The sequence below is a fragment of the Plecotus auritus genome (assembly GCF_963455305.1).
Source record: "Plecotus auritus genome assembly, chromosome: 12".
In the NCBI taxonomy this organism is placed as follows: Eukaryota; Metazoa; Chordata; class Mammalia; order Chiroptera; family Vespertilionidae; genus Plecotus; species Plecotus auritus.
In genome coordinates, this window is record NC_137778.1 from 29,080,648 (window position 1) to 29,098,366 (window position 17,719).

Sequence of the window (17,719 nt, forward strand, 5' to 3'; positions counted from 1 at the left end):
AAAAAAATGATGTTGAAAAACAAACAGATAATAATAAAATAAATTAATAATAAATAAAAAGACGAATGAAGAACGCCAAAGTTAATCAGCACCGCATATTTCTTTTTTAAAGTGTCAAGTGCTTAGGGCTGCTTAGGAGAGAGAGCATGTGCAAACCAACAGATGACCAGAGGCTCTGATATTTGAAACCCTGTGAGCAACAAAACTTTTCCAGGGAAGATACTCATGTGCTGCAGGTTCAAAAGCAGGCCACAAATGAAACTCCAAGCTTCTAGAGACTTCCTTGGCATTTGGGAGAGTTAGGGTGATTGAGGCTAGAGTCAGATTGCCGTTGTGTCCATGAGTATATTAATTTCGCTCTTCATTTTGGCTGTGGATCCTTTCATCCTGTCAATTCTGTTTACAGACAGGATCAGGTTAAATAGATTACTTAAATCCATAAAATATTTGTTGATGGTTCACCTGTAAAATGAGAGAGTTGAGTGTATTTTTCCAGTTTTGACATTTTCTTCCAGAAAAGTGGAAAGAACATAGCTCTAGGACTCATTCATTTGTTCAAAACACAAGTATTGAATTATTGAACATCAACTATGCTTCCTGGACATGGCATCAATGCATTAGAAGCTAGAGTTAAGGATACCTGATTCCTCTTGATAGCCGTGTATCTTAGTAAAATCACCTATCCAGCTGAGCCAGAAATTTGTTCTGTGTAAATTTGAAAGTATAGTATCCACTGCTCCATAAGGTTTATCACCTATGATAACGTAAATGAAAGCATTTTGTAAAATGGCAGAGTATTATACAGCTATGAGTAGTAATTACTATGGAGTGACTCCATGACTCACTAGTACAAATAACTGCACTATTTGTAACCCAGGGATTCCTTTCTGAAAATTTCTGCATTCTCCATTTCCTTGGTCCCGTATTTTCAGGTGTAACGCGGCTAGAAGGGTTAGTTGTCAAGTTAAACTAACGAATCACAATCCCAAGTTTTGTTTTGAGCAGCGCCTAGGACCGAGTAAGAGAGGTATTTCCTTAAAAACTTTTTGCCCACAACTGACAGGCTAGCCTTGCGGCTTCATTCTGCCCTAACATGGGACGGCGCCCAGTGGTTGGAGCGCGCTCTTCGACGTCTTGACGCCGCGCACTACGACTCGGGGGCGCGCACGTAAGTTGCTGCCGCTGGCTGACTTCCGGTGGCACCGACTCCGAGTTTCCGCGGGATCCGTCGCTGGTGAGGGGAGTGTGTCCCGTGCCGTGAGGCGGGAAGTGGCAAGTGGGAGCTGGACGTCAGGGCGAAGGATGTACAGGCTGAGGGGGTCGGGGCTGAGGACTGGTGCGGGGTGTAGGACGGAAGGTAGAGGTCTGAGGGGGTCTAGCCGGGCGTGGGGGCTTGGGCCAGTGCTCGGCGCCTAGGTAAAAAGCGCAGTTAGGTCCCCCCGTTTGAAAATTTTTCCCAGGAGGGGCTCCCGCTGGGGCTACCTTCGGATTTGCATTCTTTCACCCTGTTGGTCTCACTCCGGTTCCTAAAAGGTGAGCCTCTTTAGAATTGCTGTATTGTAAGTGCCGGGGGTCGATCCCTCTACGCTGTTGACTTTAAATGGTAGCTGTCTTTCTTTTCTTTCCTTCTTAATTTTTTCCCCCTTTTCTGGACCTCAGTAATTCATCTGCAAAATATTGGACTTGCCTAAGCTACTCCCACCCCCCTTACCACCCTCCTTTGAGCTTTAATTACCAAGGTAAGGGCGCTGGTAGATTGGAGGGTGGGGGGAGATCTCTTCTAGTGATCTGTGGAAACTGAATTAGAGAGGTTTAAAACTAACTTTATAGTTTAGACCCTTAAGAGATAGAACTTTGCCCGGGCCGGTCTGCTCAGTTGATTAGAGTGCCGTCAGAATTCACCAAGGTTTCGGGTTCCATCCTCGGTCAGGGCACATACAAGAATCAACAAATGAATTCATAAATAAGTGGAACAAGAAATCAATGTTTCTCTCTTTCTCTCTCTCAACTCATTACATTCAAGAAATTATTTAAAAAGGAAAAGAAAAAAAAGAGAACTTTATTTTGCAGTCCTGTACTCCAAACTTTCATCTAGTGCCCTGGTAGATGGGCATTCAGACTTTGAACATTATCAGTGATGAAGAACTCACTGTAACACAAGATAATTTATTCTGTTTTTGTGCCTATTTTATTGGGTAAAGTTTTTTGGGTAGAAAGTTTCCATATAATGCTTAACTCTGGTCTAAATGCTGCATAAAATAAGCACAGGGTAAGAGAGGAAGGGAGAGAGAGAGAGTGAAACATTGATGAGAGAGAGAGAAACATCAATCTGCTGCCTCCACCGCTGCTGGGGATCGAAACCTGGGCATGTGCCCTGACAGGGAATTGAACTGGTGATCTCTCGGTGCATGGGAGGATGCTCAACCAACTGAACCACACCAGCTGGAGCCACACTCTTTTCCATTCATTCATTTAGTTAGGGAACATTCATTCAGTCTTTACAATAGGGCAGATACTGCCTGGTACTAGGGGTACTAGTTGAAAAAGTCCTTTTCCTGAAAAACCACGTAGTTTTTGTGGAGGCAGATGGGAAGGAGACAGACAAGAGGCAATTACAAAAGTTATAATTACTATAAAAGAGGTTTGCAAACAGGTGCTAGAACATAAAAGAAGATACCATCCAATTTAGGTTAGTGTTGCTCTTAAAATGTGATAACTGGAATTGAAAGCAAGAGTCAGAAGTAACATAGTACAGAGAACAGTAGGAATCTCTTGTTTACAACACAAAATTTCTGTTAATATAGCCTAACCTCTTTATTTATTTATTTGTTAATCCTCACCCGAGAATATATTTTTTTTTTCCATTGATTTTTAGAGAGAGTGGAAGGGAGGGAGGGAGAGAGCGAGAAACATGGATTGGTTGTCTCCTGCCTGCAACTGGTCTGGGGCCCGGAATCAAACCTGCAACCCAGGTATACACCCTTGGCAGAATCGAACTTGTAGCCTTCGTTGTGTGGGCCTGTGCATGCTCTAACCTCTGAGAAACACTGTCCAGAGCAAGGCCTAACCTCTTTAAACAAACATTTTGCTTTTGGATTGTTTCTGTTAATGGAAATAACCTGTTTATGCAAACAAAAATAGAAAACATTTATTGATCTAATAAATTACTATCTAATGATGTCACTGCTATTTTTAATTTAGTTTATGACTGAAGAAGCAGATTCAGGTTAAGTAATTTATAGAAGGTCACAAAGCTGGAGAGAATCAGACTTGGGAAGCAAATCCAGACAGCTTGACTCTGTTTGGTCTCAGCATCGTGCTATTCTACCCTCCTGATGGTAATAATAATCACTGACGCTCATCATTTACTATGTAATTCTTATAACAACTCTTATGAGGTAAAAACCGTTCTTTCTTACAGTTGAGGAAACTGAAGTTTAGAGAGGTTAAGTTACTAAGCAAGATAACTTACTAATCAGTGGTAGAATTGGGATTTTAACTCAGGCACTCTAACCACTGTCTGTACACTTCCACCTAATAGGAATAAGGTGCATTTGATATAAAGTACTGTGTTCATGATTGAATTTAAGTAAGAGAAAATATATTTGAGGAAGTATTATCATAGTTAATATGAAGGTGATAAAAACTCGCTTTTATCCTTTCAGGATGGAACAAAAGTAGGACTTTTAAAATGTTGCCCAGTAAGAAGAGAAGAACTGCAGTGACTGAGTTCCCACAGCATCAGGGCAACCTGGAGGAAGATGACCTAGACCTTGAGTCAGCTGTTAAACCAGAATCTGACCAGGTTAAAGACTTGGGGTCAGCATCACTGTCCTGGGGTCGAAGTCATGGTAGTGCAGCTGGTCTCGAAGTTGAATCTGTGCAGGATGCAGGAAATCAGCTTGGTGTGGAAGATCCATCTTTGAATTCCAGGGTACTCACCCAGGACACAAATGCAACAGTTCTAGAAGCGGTTAACGTGGCCATCTCAAAGGGAATCACCCTACCTTCCTTGGAGTCTTCCCAGCCCCTTAACATACACATTGATAAAGAAAAACTCCATGCCACTGGCTCAAAGAGAGGGAAGAAAACGACGCTCAGGCCCAGGCCAGTTACCCAAGAAGACAGAGGTGATCATCTTATCACAAAGGAGCCTTTTTCAGGAGAGCCTAGTGAAGAAGTCAAGGAAGAGGGAGGTAAGATATGCATGGTCTTTAGGCTATGTTTTCCTTGTCAGCGGTTTGGCATTGTCTTTGCCTTTGCTACTGCACTCTTGTCAGTGCCTTTACAAAATGTAGTTTTTCTGAAAGGGGATCTTGATTTGGCATGGAATTGGAATTGCAGAGTTCCAAAGGTCAGCAGTGAGTTTTATGAATGGGTGGAGGTTTTCTTATCCCCTCCCATTCCTTAAATCTTCTGTGTCCTTTTCTTTCTTTTCTCTATCCTTTCTTGTCTGGAGGTATGAACTATGTATAACTTTTTGTGATTTGGTGCATATCTATGAAGTGGGGCTTGTGGAGGAGGGTCAGTGGCTTAGAGACTACTGCCTGGGACATTGGGAAAGGCTTTACCTAACCCTTAGGACTTGAAGGATGAGTTGCAGTTTGACAGAATGATGGCATAGTGTTTCATAGGCCAACAGTAGTCTGCTCAGAGGTCAGAGGCAGAAGAGGATGGTGACATGGCTTGGAAGAAGTGGTGAGAGATGACTTCAGAGTGGTAGATTGTGCTTAGGTTGTGAAGGGTTTTATTTTCCATGCTCAGGTGTTTGAACTTCTCCTATAGGTGATGGCTAATCCTATATAATAAAAGGCTAATATGCAAATCAACCGAATGACGGAATGATGCGCACTGACCACCAGGGGGCAGACGCTCAACGCAGGAGCTGCCCCCTGGTGGTCAGTGTGCTCTCACAGGGGGAGGCGCAGCTCAGCCAGAAGCCCTGAGCCGGGCCCATGGCTGGCGAGTGCAGTGGCAGTGGCGGGAGCCTCTCCCACCTCCTTAGCTACTACCGGCTTAGGACCTAAGCCATCAGTCGGACATACTCTGAAGGCTCCCAGACTGCGAGAGGGTGCAGGCCGGGCTGAGAGATCCCTCCTCCCCCCGAGTGCATGAATTTCATGCACTGGGCCTCTAGTTGATGCATAAAAGAAACAGAAGACATAGTTCTAACCTCAGGAAGCTTATAGTTTAGTTGGAAAGACAAGACATAAATGCATAGTTCATTTGGAACAGTATGAGACAACATGTGATTAATTTGTTTGTGTGGTACAGGTAATTAGGAATTTTAAATTTTATTTAATTAGGATTTTTAAATTGGAACTTGTAGGATTGATATGTTTTGATAGATTGTGGGGAAGGAGTGGAAGTAGAATAGCACATTTTGAAAATATGTAGAAGTGCTGTGTTTGTGTGGGGAATGTAGCAGGGCTTCAGAAAGAAAGGGCAAATCCAGGTATTCACAGCCTTGCTGTTATCCCCTTAAGACCTTATAAAGGATTGGACTAGGATGTTGACAGTAAGGATAGAGAATAAAGAGTATAGTTTAGAGACTTGACAAAGAAATAACTAATATTGCTCAGAGACTGCTATGATTTAAGGTATCTGGATTTGGGGGATGGTGAAGCGTGCCGTCATAATGGGGAACATATTTGAGGGACTGATTGTTAAATTTTTTTCTTCAAACTAGTTGTAATGGTGACATGAAGACAGGAGGAACTGGAGAAAAATACAGGATTAGAGTGCTAAACAAGGAATGGATAATTAAGGAGGGGTTCAATGTCACTCAGTTATTGAGTGGAATCTAGAGATTTTTTTAAAAATTAAATTTATTGGGGTAACATTGGTTAGTAACATGGTGCAAATTTCAGGTGTAGAACTTTATAATATGACATCTGTCTACTTATACCACTGAACTCTAGTCTTCCATCACCATATATTTGACCCCCTTTACCCTCTTTGTCCTCCCCTGCCCCACTTCTCCTCTGGTAACCGCATTTTATAATGTATATCATTTAATTAAATGTGATGTTAATGGTCAACTATATAAAGTGTCCCTTTGTCATCAGCAATATAAGACCTCCTCTCCCCCCATTACAAATCTGATTTTTCTGTCCTTCCTATATAATAAAAGGCTAAGATGCAAATCGACTGAACGGTGGAACGAGCAGTTGCTATGACATGCACTGACCACCAGGGGAGCCCTGCTCAGCTAGAATTTGGGCTCATGGCTGGCAAGTGCAGCAGTGGTGGCAGTAGCCTCTCCCGCCTCCGGTGCAGTCGGACATCCTCCGAGCGCTCCTGGACTGCGAGAGAGCACAGGCTGGACTGAGGAAACCTCCCCCAAGGGCATGAATTTCATGCACCAGGCCTCTAGTCTATAATAATAAAAGCATAATATGCTAATTAGACCAGACGACCTTCCCAACGAAGCTGGGGCTGCAAGGGAAGCCCAGGTCCCGGGTGCCTGCTGGCAACTGGAGGGAAGCCAGTGCTGGCAGCTGGGGGAAGGAAGGCCTACTCTTGCATGAATTTTGTGCATCGGGCCTCTAGTAGGAAATAAATGCATAGCTCTCCATATAATAGAGCTAGAAAAACGTTAGCAATTATCTACCTCAATTCCCTGACATTATAAGTGAGTAAATTGGATGTGAGCATATTTCAATATCATTTCAATATTTTTCTTAGGACACTGTCTTTAAGAGAGGGGAATGCCTGTATAGTATATGCATCATTAACAAAGTTTTCTTCCTAAAAAGGACTTTATAACAAGATCCTGATTTCTACAATAGAGTATGACTAAGAATGGTGAAAGTGTGAAGTAGTGTTTGTAATTCTTCCAGGAAAACCTCAGATGCATTCTGGAGAAGAGATGCCTTTATTGCCATCAGGCAGCCACTCTGTAAAACTAGGAGCCCAGCCTAGGAAATCATCTCAGCCAGATGTCTGTGCCTCTCCTCAAGGAAAGCCATTCAGGACTTCAGATCACCACGCTGAGGAAGAGATAGAGGATGATGGACTCTTTATTCCAATGGGTAGGCGCTCTTTTTCTTTCCTTTTTTTTTTTTAAGTTAATTCTCTTTATTGAAGTATAATATGCAGAAAACTGCACATATCCTAAGATATAAAAGATTATTGAATTTTCAGAGTTTGAATACACCTATGTAATCAGCAACCAGATCAAGAAAAGAATATTACTGCCCTGGCTAGGTGGCTCAGTTGGTTGGAGTGTCAGCCCATATACCAAATGTTTCCAGTTCCATTCCCTATCAGGGCCCATGCCTGAGTTGTAGGTTTGGCCCCCAATTGGAGCGTGTATGGGAGGCAGCTGATTGATATTTCTCTCTCACATTGATGTTTTTCTCTCTCTCTCCCTCCTTCTCTCCCCCTCTCTCTCTAAAAACAGATGAAAATTTCCTTGGAACATTCCCATTTAAAAAAAAGGAAACAGGATATTACCTGTACCCAAAAGTACTCCCTTTAAGTTATTACCAACACCTTACCGCTGGGGTAACCATTATCCTGACTTCTAGCAGCATAGATTGGTTCATCTGTTTTGTACTTTGTATGAATGGAATATAAAGTATGTTTTGTGACTGCCTTTTTTCACTTAACTATATATTTATGAAATTGGTCCATATTGTTTTATGTATTTGTAGATTGTTCATTTTCTTTGCTATATTGTATTCCGTTGTTGAATATTCTACATTTTCTTTATCCATTCAACTCTTCCCCTGGCCAGTGTGGCTCAGATGGTTGGAGTGCACCAAGGGTTGTGGGTTGGAGTCCCGGTCAGGTACCTACAGAACACAACCAATTGATGTTTCTCTCTCACACTGATGTTTCTCTTTCTTTCTCTCTCTCTCTCTAAAATAAGAGCAAAAACAAAAAACTCTTTTTTTAAAAAAATATATTTTTTATTGATTTCAGAAAGAAAGGAGAAGGAGAGAGAGATAGAAACATCCAGTGATGAGAGAGAATCATTGATTGGCTGCTTCCTGCACGCCCCCCACTGGGGATCAAGCCCGCAACCCAGGCATGTGCCCTTGGCCGGAATCGAACCTGGGACCCTTCAGTCCCCAGACTGATGCTCTATCCACTGAGCCAAGCCAGCTAGGGCACAAAAAACTCTTAATGGACATTCAGATCATTTCATTTGTAGGCTACTCTGAATGGTGCTGCTGTGAACATTGTACTATTGATCTCCTGGTGAGCGTATGTACTTTATTTTCCTCAGGTGGAATTAATAGGTTATAGAATTAGTCTTCCTTAAAAATTCTTTGAACTATATTTTCGTGCAATATAACACATACAGACAAATAAATAGACTTCTTTATTCAACTTAAGTGGCTTTAAGTGAACCCCTGTGGTTTCTTCTTTTATATATACTCGTGCACGGGGGAAGAGGGGGATGTCCCTCAGCCAGGCCTACATCCTCTCCAATCTTGGACATCCCTCTCAAAATTTGGGACCGCTGGCTCCTAACCGCTCGCCTGCCTGCCTGCCTGCCTGCTTGCCTCTTAACTGCTTCTGCCTGCCAGCCTGATTGCCCCTAACTGCTCCCCTGCTGGCTTGATTGCCCCTAACCACCTCAGCCCCACACCTGGGACCCAGGATTCCCTCCTCCAGCCGGTTGCAGGCACCCGGGACCCAGGCTTCCCTCCCTCTAGCCGGCCGCAGGCACCTGGGACCTGGGCCGGCTTCGCTCAGGCTGGCTGCAGCCGCAGGGGACGGTGGGCAGGTGGCTTTGCTGGGCCGCAGCTGAAGGCGCTGGTGCCCGGGACTGCAGGGTGGATGGCTTCTCTGTCTCCCAGGCTGCAGCCAGCTGCAGGCGCTGGTGCCCGGGACCACCAGCAGGTGGCTTTGCCTGGGCCTGGCTTTGTCAGGAAGGCCATGTGTGGATGGTCGTCTGGAAGACATTTGGTCTAATTAGCATATTACCCTTTTATTAGTATAGATTGCAAATTACTATGTAGGTTAGAAGTGGTGATAGTGAACATCCATGTCTCATTTCTGAACTTGGGGGAAGGTGGTCAGTGTTTCTCCATTGTGTACTACAATAGTTGTAGGCTTTTTATTTCTTTAATTTTGAAAACATTTTTAATTTTAGAGAGATAGTAAGGGGGAGAGACAGAGAGAAACATCAATTTGTTGTTTTACTTATTTATGTATTCATTGGTTGATTTGTATTTTCTGTTTAATCCTCACACAAAGATATTTTTCCCATTGATTTTTAGAGATGATGGAACGGAGGAGGGTGTGTGGAGAGGGAGGGAGGGACAGGGGAAGAGAGAGAGAGAGAGAGAGAGAGAGAGAGAGAGAGACATCAATGTGAGAGAGATACATCAATTGGTTGCCTCCCGAGCGCACCCCAACTGGGGCCGGGGATCAAACCTGCAACCCCGATATGTGCCCTTGACTGGGAATTAAACCTGAGACCCTCTGGTGCACAGGCCAACATTCTAACCATTGAGTGATGCCAGCCAGGCCAGGAAGTTTTTCTTTTTCTGGTTATATTTGTGCTCCTTTCTTGTAGAATAGGAATATTTGGTATCTTTTTTTGTGTGTGTACCTTTTTTATTTGTATAATTGAGAGTGGAGTTTTTATATGTTTGGTCTTTGTTTTTCTCTTTTCTAGACTGAATAGTAATTATGATAAATTACATTTATATCATGTTTCATTGATTATATAGCACTTTGATATATATTATTTAACTTAATCCATGTGGCATCCCTGATGGGCAGATATCTATATTTTATAAAAGAAAAAACGAGACTATTGCCAAGGTTACCCTGTTAAGTTATAGAACTGGGCCACAAACCGAGGGTTTCCGATGCATTATCTGGGCAATATGGAGTAATAATTAAGACTGCTGATTCTAGAGCTAGACTGCTTGGCTTCAAAACATGGCTCTGTCATTACTGGCTCTTCGGAAAGTTTCTTAGCTCTTAGCCTCTGTTTCTCCACCTGTACAGTGGAAAAAAGAATAGTCTCTATTTCATAAGGAGTATTACTTATAAGGAGTAAGTGAATTAATACATACAAAGTGTGTAGAAAACTATCTGACATAAAGTAAATATTCCGTGAAAGTTAGGTATTATTACTATGACAGTTCTACCACCTCCACCATTACCACCTCTACCACATCATAATCTTTGATTTCCAGGATCGGACAGCTGGCAGCTTGTTTCTCTTTTACAACGTTGTCTTTTGGGGTTAAGTTTGGGGAGCAGTTACTTTGGAGATTCTGGTGATGTTCTTGGTTTATTTGCAGAAGAGCAAGACAGTGAAGAAAGTGAGAAAAGGCAGAAAAAGAAAAAGGGTACCAAGAGGAAACGAGATGGAAGGGGTCAAGAAGAAGGGACTTTGGCTTATGACCCAAAACTGGATGATATGCTTGACCGTACCTTAGAGGATGGCGCCAAACAGCACAATCTGACAGCAGTCAATGTGCGAAACATCCTACACGTGAGTAAGACTGGGACAGCTATGTAATTGGAATGGAAATTTTTTATGGGAAGCAAATAAAAGTACTCAGGAAGTTCTTGACTCTTGGTATGTGAATTACTAATTTTGTGAGTTACCTGTGGCGAAACATTTTACATTTCAAGATAGATTTCTCTTTGCACTCAGCACACATTTGAAATCTGAACAAATGTTAAAGAAGACTTAACTGGGAAGATAAACTGTTCCTCTGCTGCCTTCACTGATTCGATTGTTTACTGTACTATTTATTAGATTTGATTATGATAATGTTTATACTGGATTTACCCTTTTGTGGGTTAATATGCCTGAAAAGATGCCCAGTTAACAGTTTATAGTACTTTGCACATATGCAAATACTGTTCTTCAATATGTAGCAACACAGCTATTTATAAAACTTTTGTTTATTAGTTTCTCTTAAGCATATAGTTACCTCAGAATTTCCTTTTTTTAAAAAAATATATTTTTATATTTCAGAGAGGAAGGGAGAGGGATAGAGAGAAAGAAACATCAATGAGAGAGAATCATTGATTGGCTACCTCCTGCACGCCCCCTACTGGAGGGGATTGAGCCCACAACCTGGGCATGTGCCTTTGGCTGGAATCCAACCTGGGACCCTTCAGTCCACAGGGCGATGCTCTATCCACTGAGCAAAACCACCTAGGGCAGAATTTCTTTTTATGTAAGCCATTCTTATTCCCGGTAGCAGCTAATAAGCTGTTACATTGCTTGAAGCTGTGGGTTTTTATGCAAAACTTGCTTCTTTGCTTTTAGTTGCCTTGCATTACCCTAATCTGAAGCTGTTTGAGTATACTGTATAGCTCTCATTTGTCTCTATATATGCCTAGCAGAATTACAGAGAGATGAGTGTTATCGAGTGACACATCTTTGTTGCATAATTTGAAATTTCATCTTTCTGCAGGAAGTAATCACAAATGAACATGTGGTAGCGATGATGAAAGCAGCCATCAGTGAGACTGAAGATATGCCAATGTTTGTGAGTATTTGATTGTCATTTTTTAATGTCATGAAACAGAGCTAAGTGTAGGAGGCCACTTCGGAGTCTGTAAATAGTTTGGCATTTGGGGGCAAAGTTAGCATCCTAAAATTCAAGAATTACACAATGATTTTTATTGACTCTTCTCATTTTCCTCTCTTTAGGAACCCAAAATGACACGCTCTAAACTTAAGGAAGTGGTGGAGAAAGGAGTGGTGGGTGTTCTGTTTTTTCTTTATTGTGTACTTAGGTTGGTAAATAATATCTAATTTCAGGTTATTTGTAGAGAAAAAAATATAGAAATTATTGTGGTCTGAGTTTGCCTTCTTTTTAATATATTTTATTGATTTTTTTACAGAGAGGAAGAGAGAGGATAGAGAGTTAGAAACATCAGTGAGAGAGAAACATCAATCAGCTGCCTCCTGCACACCTCCCACTGGGGATGTGCCCGCAACCAAGGTACATGCCCTTGACCGGAATCGAACCCAGGACCCTTGAGTCCACAAGCCGACGCTCTATCCACTGAGCCAAACCGGTTAGGGCATGAGTTTGCCTTCTTAATGAAAGATTTGTAAAAGACAAGTAAAGGTAGAATATATGAAATCATTAGCATAGTTTATTTTTATTTTAGTTGATGTGGAAATAGTGCATTTTTGGAACTTGTAGGTAGTAACCATTTAGAATTGCTGAAAGCAATGAGAGGTCAGTTCTATTTATGTTATATGTGGCAGTGTTTAGTATTTCTCATAGTATATCCTGGGGACCACTTGTGTCAATATCACCCTGGTGTGGGTTCCCTCAGGAGTCTTATTAAAAATGCACATTCTTGGGCTCACTTCAGACCTACACATCAGGACCCATGAATAGGGACTGGGATTATGTATCATTGAAAACACACTAGTTTGTTCTTTTGCACACTGAAGTTTGAGAACCACTTGAAGACTTCTGAAGTATTTTGGTATAGCAAGGTCTTTGATGCTTGGAACCACATTACATCCTGCTTAACAAATACTTGTCCAGTTTGTGGTTACCTTCTGTGACAAGGCAAATGATAGTGTGAGGGAGTCTGTTCTACCTCTGATAGTGAGGAAGATGGACCCGAAATACATATTGTAGTTTTTATCTTTTTCCAGTTCTATTCCTTGCAACCCTGTAGAAGAAATGTCTGTTTCTTCTCTTCCACATGACCTTTCCTCTAGTCGAAGAAAGCTAGCATCTCTTTTTTTTTTTTTTTTTTAAATATATTTTATTGATTTTTACAGAGAGGAAGGGAGAGGGATAGAGAGTTAGAAACATCGATGAGAGAGAAACATCAATCAGCTGCCTCCTGCACACGTCCCACTGGGGATGTGCCTGCAACCAAGGTACATGCCCTTGACCGGAATCGAACCCGGGACCCTTCAGTCCGCAGGCCGACGCTCTATCCACTGAGCCAAACCGGTTTCGGCTCCCCCAATATTTTATTGGTCTTTATGTGACATGGCTTTGAGTATTATTATCAATCACCCTTTTCTTCTGAATGTACCTATTTTGTCTGTATCCTTTTAAAAGTATGCCAAAAGTGGAATCTACTGGTCCAGATGTGTTTTAACTAGTACAGGTTAAAGTTAGGTTATCCCCTCAATGTTCCAGATACCATATTTCTTTTGATACAGTCTGAGGTTTGCTTTTTGACAGCCACATTATATTTTTTAATTTAATCAACTAACCCTGTTGCATTAAGTGAACTATCATCTTCAGGAAGTACACAAATGAACATGTGGTAGCTATGATGAAAGCATCCATCAGAGAGACAGAAGTTATATGAAGTCTACCTGACATGTGGGGTGTAATTGACATTATTTCCATGTTTGATTTGGAATAAAAGGCCAAGGAGATCCAAATCAGGTTCTGGATTATGCTTACCAGCCACGGATTATAGGTGTAGAGAAGTTGAACAACCCAAGACTATAGTTTATGTGGAAGAGCAGGATTAGAGTTCCTCTTGCTTCTTAATGCTTAATAGACTAACTCCAATACACTTCCAGATGCTGCTTTGCCTTCATGATGTGTTTGGGAATAGGGAAACTGATGGTTCAGAAACAAACATGAGAAAGGGTGTGGCCTGAATCACATTATCCCCTTTACATTTTGTGCGGGCCTAGCTACAAAGAGCTCGATAAGTGGCTAGGCCAAGGCAGGGCTGAAATGTGGAAAACCTGAGGCTCCTTGTAGAGATAGAACCTAGTGGCCTGTTGGATTTTGTTCATAAAATGATTTTGATTGGGTCACAAGTAAATAGTCAAGAAATTACCTACTCCAATGGTATTTTGTCAGCACTATGTAGGAGCTGCTTTAAAAAAAATTATTTTAAAATCTTTTTCCACCAACTCTACTGTTTTAAAACATGAAAAAAGTTGGAAGAGTTTTAGTGAATCTATATTCCATCTAGATTTAACAATTGTAAAATTTTGCCACATTTGCTTTATAACCCTCTATCTATTGTTTGTTCCTATACTATTTGAAAATAAGTTGTGGACCACTTGACACTTCACTCCAAATCTTTTCATAAGACCTTTTCGTTGCCCTGGCCGGTTTGGCTCAGTGGATAGAGCATCAGCCTGCGGACTGAAGAGTCCCAGGTTCAGTTCCGGTTGGGGGCACATGCCTGGGTTGTAGGCTCGATCCCCAGTAGGGGGTGTGCAGTAGGCAGCTGATCAATGATTCTCTCTCATCATTGATGTTTCGGTCTCCCTCTCCCTTCCTCTCTGAAATCAATAAAAATATATTAAAAAAAAAAAAAAACTTTTCATGGCTGGCTTTTTGGAGGCATTCTAATGGTAGATTTATGTAATTGACTAAAAAATACTGATATCAAAAGGCTACTGTCACCTATAATATTGTAGTTTACAAGTAGTTTTCACATTGATTATTTCGTGTGAACCCAAGCTGTGATATAAAGTAGACAAGACAGATACAGAGTCTTACCTGGTTTAAGGCAGAAATGCTGATGATGGAAATAGTTTTCTCACCTTTTCTTCTGTCAAGCTGTGACAAATATTTGAGAGTATACTCTCAGGGATAATCAGTACCCTTAGCTTAGGGCAACTCCATGGTAGGTAAATGGTTCTTTGTAATGGTAAAGAGAAAGTAAAAATGAAAAACAGTCTATTCTAGTCAAGAGAACTTAATTACTTATTCTTTGTTGGTAGGTAATTCCAACATGGAATATTTCACCAATTAAGAAGGCCAATGAAATTAAGGTAAACTTGGAAGAGGTAATTCTTATTCTTTTCCAGAAAGACTTCATCAGTTTTGAAACCCAAGTACTCTTTGTTAACATTTTTGGGACTTTTAACTTAAACATTTAAAATTCCAGCTTTAATTTTTCTTCTATTCTATTAACGGCTAAGTTTGACTCTCTTGCTAGGAGTCTCTTTAACCCCTGATTCTTGTTACTTGCTTTTAGCTCATTGTGCTCTTAGGGTTTTTTCCCCTCCTGCTTTGTCTTTTCCCCCTTATTTTCCAAATACATATGGTTTATATTTCCTATTTACTTCATTTCTTTCTGTAATTGTATTTATGAAGCCTCCTCAGTTTGTGGATATCAACCTCGAAGAAGATGATTCCTCAGATGAAGAGTACCAGCCAGATGATGAAGAAGAAGATGAGACTGCTGAAGAGGTCAGTGGTGACCCTGTGAGTGTTGATAGTATAGAAAAAAATTTGGCTTGATAAGGCAGAGTGTATTTTCTTCCTTTGTAATTAATGTCACCTGTTCTAAAGAGAGGATTGAGACACCATTCTTTTTTCTACTTACTTTGCATAAATCCAAGTCTGAGAGGTATTGTCACACTTTTAATTTTGTCACATCTTGTATTATGAAATATAACATACAGAGATGTACATACAGTAAAAATATACAGCGTAATTATAAAGCTAATTCTCATGAAACTTCTCCAAAGTCATTAAATATAACATTGCCAAGATACCTCTTATTTGCCCTTCATAATCATAATCATTTCTCTTCCCCTAAAGATAACCATTATCCTGACTTTTTGGATTACTTCCTTATTGTTTTGATTTAATATTTTTATTAATTTCAGAGAGGGAGAGAGAGAGATAGAAATATCAATGCTGAGAGAGAATCATTGATTGGCTGCCTCCTGCACACCCCACACTGGGGATCAAGCCCGCAACTCGGGCATATCCCCTGACTGGAATTGAACCAGGGACCCTTTCGTCCGCAGGCTGAGGCTCTATCCGTTGAGCCAAACTGGCTAGGGCTTCTTGTTTTTCTTTATAGTTATGTCACCTAAAATTGCAGCTCTACACATTATAGTTCAATTACTGTTTCTAAACTTTATAAATGGACCCATAGTGCATGTATTCTTTTTTTTTTTTTTTTTTTTTTGGTAGAAAAGCAAGCAAGAATTTATTGACTGCAGCAAAAACACACTTAGGACAGTGAAACAAGGAAGGACATTGAAGCAGCAACAGGAGAGCCCAGGCTGGGCTGCTTTGGCTCGCTAGGAAGTCAGAGAAAAGGGGTCTTGGAGACAGGTTCAGGGAGTTAGCCCTGGAAGAGGTGCTCTGCCCATTTCTCCCCTGGTCACAAGTCTCCTGGGTTCCCTTGGAGTTTAGGAGATACATACCTGTTGGGGAAGGAGAGAGTGGAGGGAATGGCATGGTCATACTCTCTGAAGGGAGAGGGTCTGTATTCTTTTGTGTCTGACTTACTTTTTTAATATTAATCCTTTGAGATTCATCTATCTTATTTCTTTTAGCTATAGTAATATTCTATTTCTTTTTTGGTAATATTCTATTTCTGAATGTGTTGTTTGACTTGTTTATAAAAGGATTTTTGATGAATGCCTTACAATTTTACAAAGTTTGCATTGCTGATGGTCTCTGTTCCTACCTTCAAAATATTAAGCTTCTACTTTAAAGTATTTTCTCTTACTCTAATTGAATGATAATTTGTGATTTCATTCTCTTGTGATACTTCATACTCAGTGGAATAAGGTAGAGGCAAAATGTAAAAGTGAACCGGATATGTTTTGTAGAGTTTGTTGGAAAGTGATGTTGAAAGCACTGCTTCGTCTCCACGTGGGGCAAAGAAATCCAGACTGAGGCAGTCTTCTGAGATGAATGAAACAGATGAAGAGAATGGCATATTATCAGAGGTAAATCTGCATCTACAAAAGCGATAAGTTATAACTGTGAATTCTGAGCTATTACCCTTTACCAAACAAGAATCAATGTCAATAATCATGCCAGGATCTTCCTGGAATTTTTAACTGGTTATTATAACTGTTTCAATTCCAAAGTCTCTTAAGTCAATGAACATTTTAACAGAAAACTGAACCCAGTGATAAGGACAGAGCTTTTGTGATGTCTCATTAAGGGGCCAAATAAGAGTGACTAACAGAGTTTCTTCTTTTCTACCCTTCTCTTTTTTATACCAGTTTTCTAATATTGTCCTAAAGCCATTTTTATAACATTTCCCACTTTTGATAACCTAAGTAGCATCCTTTTGGTTTCATTGGAAATAGCATGAAACCTAATTAAATTAGTATACTTGACAGAGTCTTTGTTTTTATGTACCTCTATCATGTCTATCTAGATGGGTCCAGAAAGATCATTAGTATATAAAAGATATACCTCCCTCTCTCAGCTTCTTTTTCCCCCTCTCTCCTTCCATCCCTTCCATTTATTTTTTAATGTGCTTGCATCTTTTAATCAGGCTGAGAAAATTGCCACACCTGCCATCAGGCACATCAGTGCTGAGGTAGTACCCATGGGGCCTCCACCCCCACCAAAGCCCAAACAGACCAGAGATAGTACTTTCATGGAGAAGTTGCATGCTGTGGATGAGGAACTGGCATCTAGTCCAGTCTGCATGGATTCTTTCCAGGTAAAAATAATGCTAATCGCTCAGAGCCCTGGCCGGTGTGGCTTATTGGTTAGAGTGTCACCCCATGCACCCAAGGGTAAAGGTTCTATTCCTGGTTCAGGGCACATACCTGGGTTGTAGGTTTGATCCCCAGCCCTGGTCTGGGCATATGCAGGAGGCACCATATTGATGTGTCTTTCTCACATTGATGGATGTTTCTCCCTCTCCCTCCCTCCTTCTCTCCTTCCCTCCCTCCTTCCCTTCCACTCTCTCTAAAAATCAATGGAAAAAATATCCTCGGATGAGGATTAACAACAACAAATTAAAAAAAAATAATAAATCACTGGGAAAGTCAAATGGAGTA

The 17,719-nt window shown here is 41.0% G+C and overlaps 1 protein-coding gene across 3 annotated transcripts in view; it reads left to right on the forward strand.

Annotated features, from left to right (window-relative positions):
• The first annotated feature begins 1,157 nt into the window (after positions 1-1,157).
• LOC308237916 (GON-4-like protein) overlaps positions 1,158-17,719 on the forward strand; it is a 56,227-nt gene continuing 39,665 nt past the window's right edge. For 2 of the 3 annotated variants that reach the window (XR_013959498.1, XM_080649282.1), the window contains exons 1-10: positions 1,179-1,533; positions 3,666-4,196; positions 6,843-7,034; positions 10,275-10,468; positions 11,406-11,480; positions 11,645-11,695; positions 14,672-14,722; positions 15,048-15,143; positions 16,526-16,645; positions 17,206-17,376. Coding sequence is in view for 2 of the 3 variants with exons in the window: in XM_080649282.1 (XP_080505408.1) it covers positions 3,692-4,196; positions 6,843-7,034; positions 10,275-10,468; positions 11,406-11,480; positions 11,645-11,695; positions 14,672-14,722; positions 15,048-15,143; positions 16,526-16,645; positions 17,206-17,376 (1,455 nt within the window). In the remaining variant the exon portion in view is untranslated. Of the gene's footprint in view, positions 1,534-3,665; positions 4,197-6,842; positions 7,035-10,274; positions 10,469-11,405; positions 11,481-11,644; positions 11,696-14,671; positions 14,723-15,047; positions 15,144-16,525; positions 16,646-17,205; positions 17,377-17,719 lie in introns of all 3 variants that reach the window. The other variant, XM_080649283.1, reaches the window with a different exon arrangement.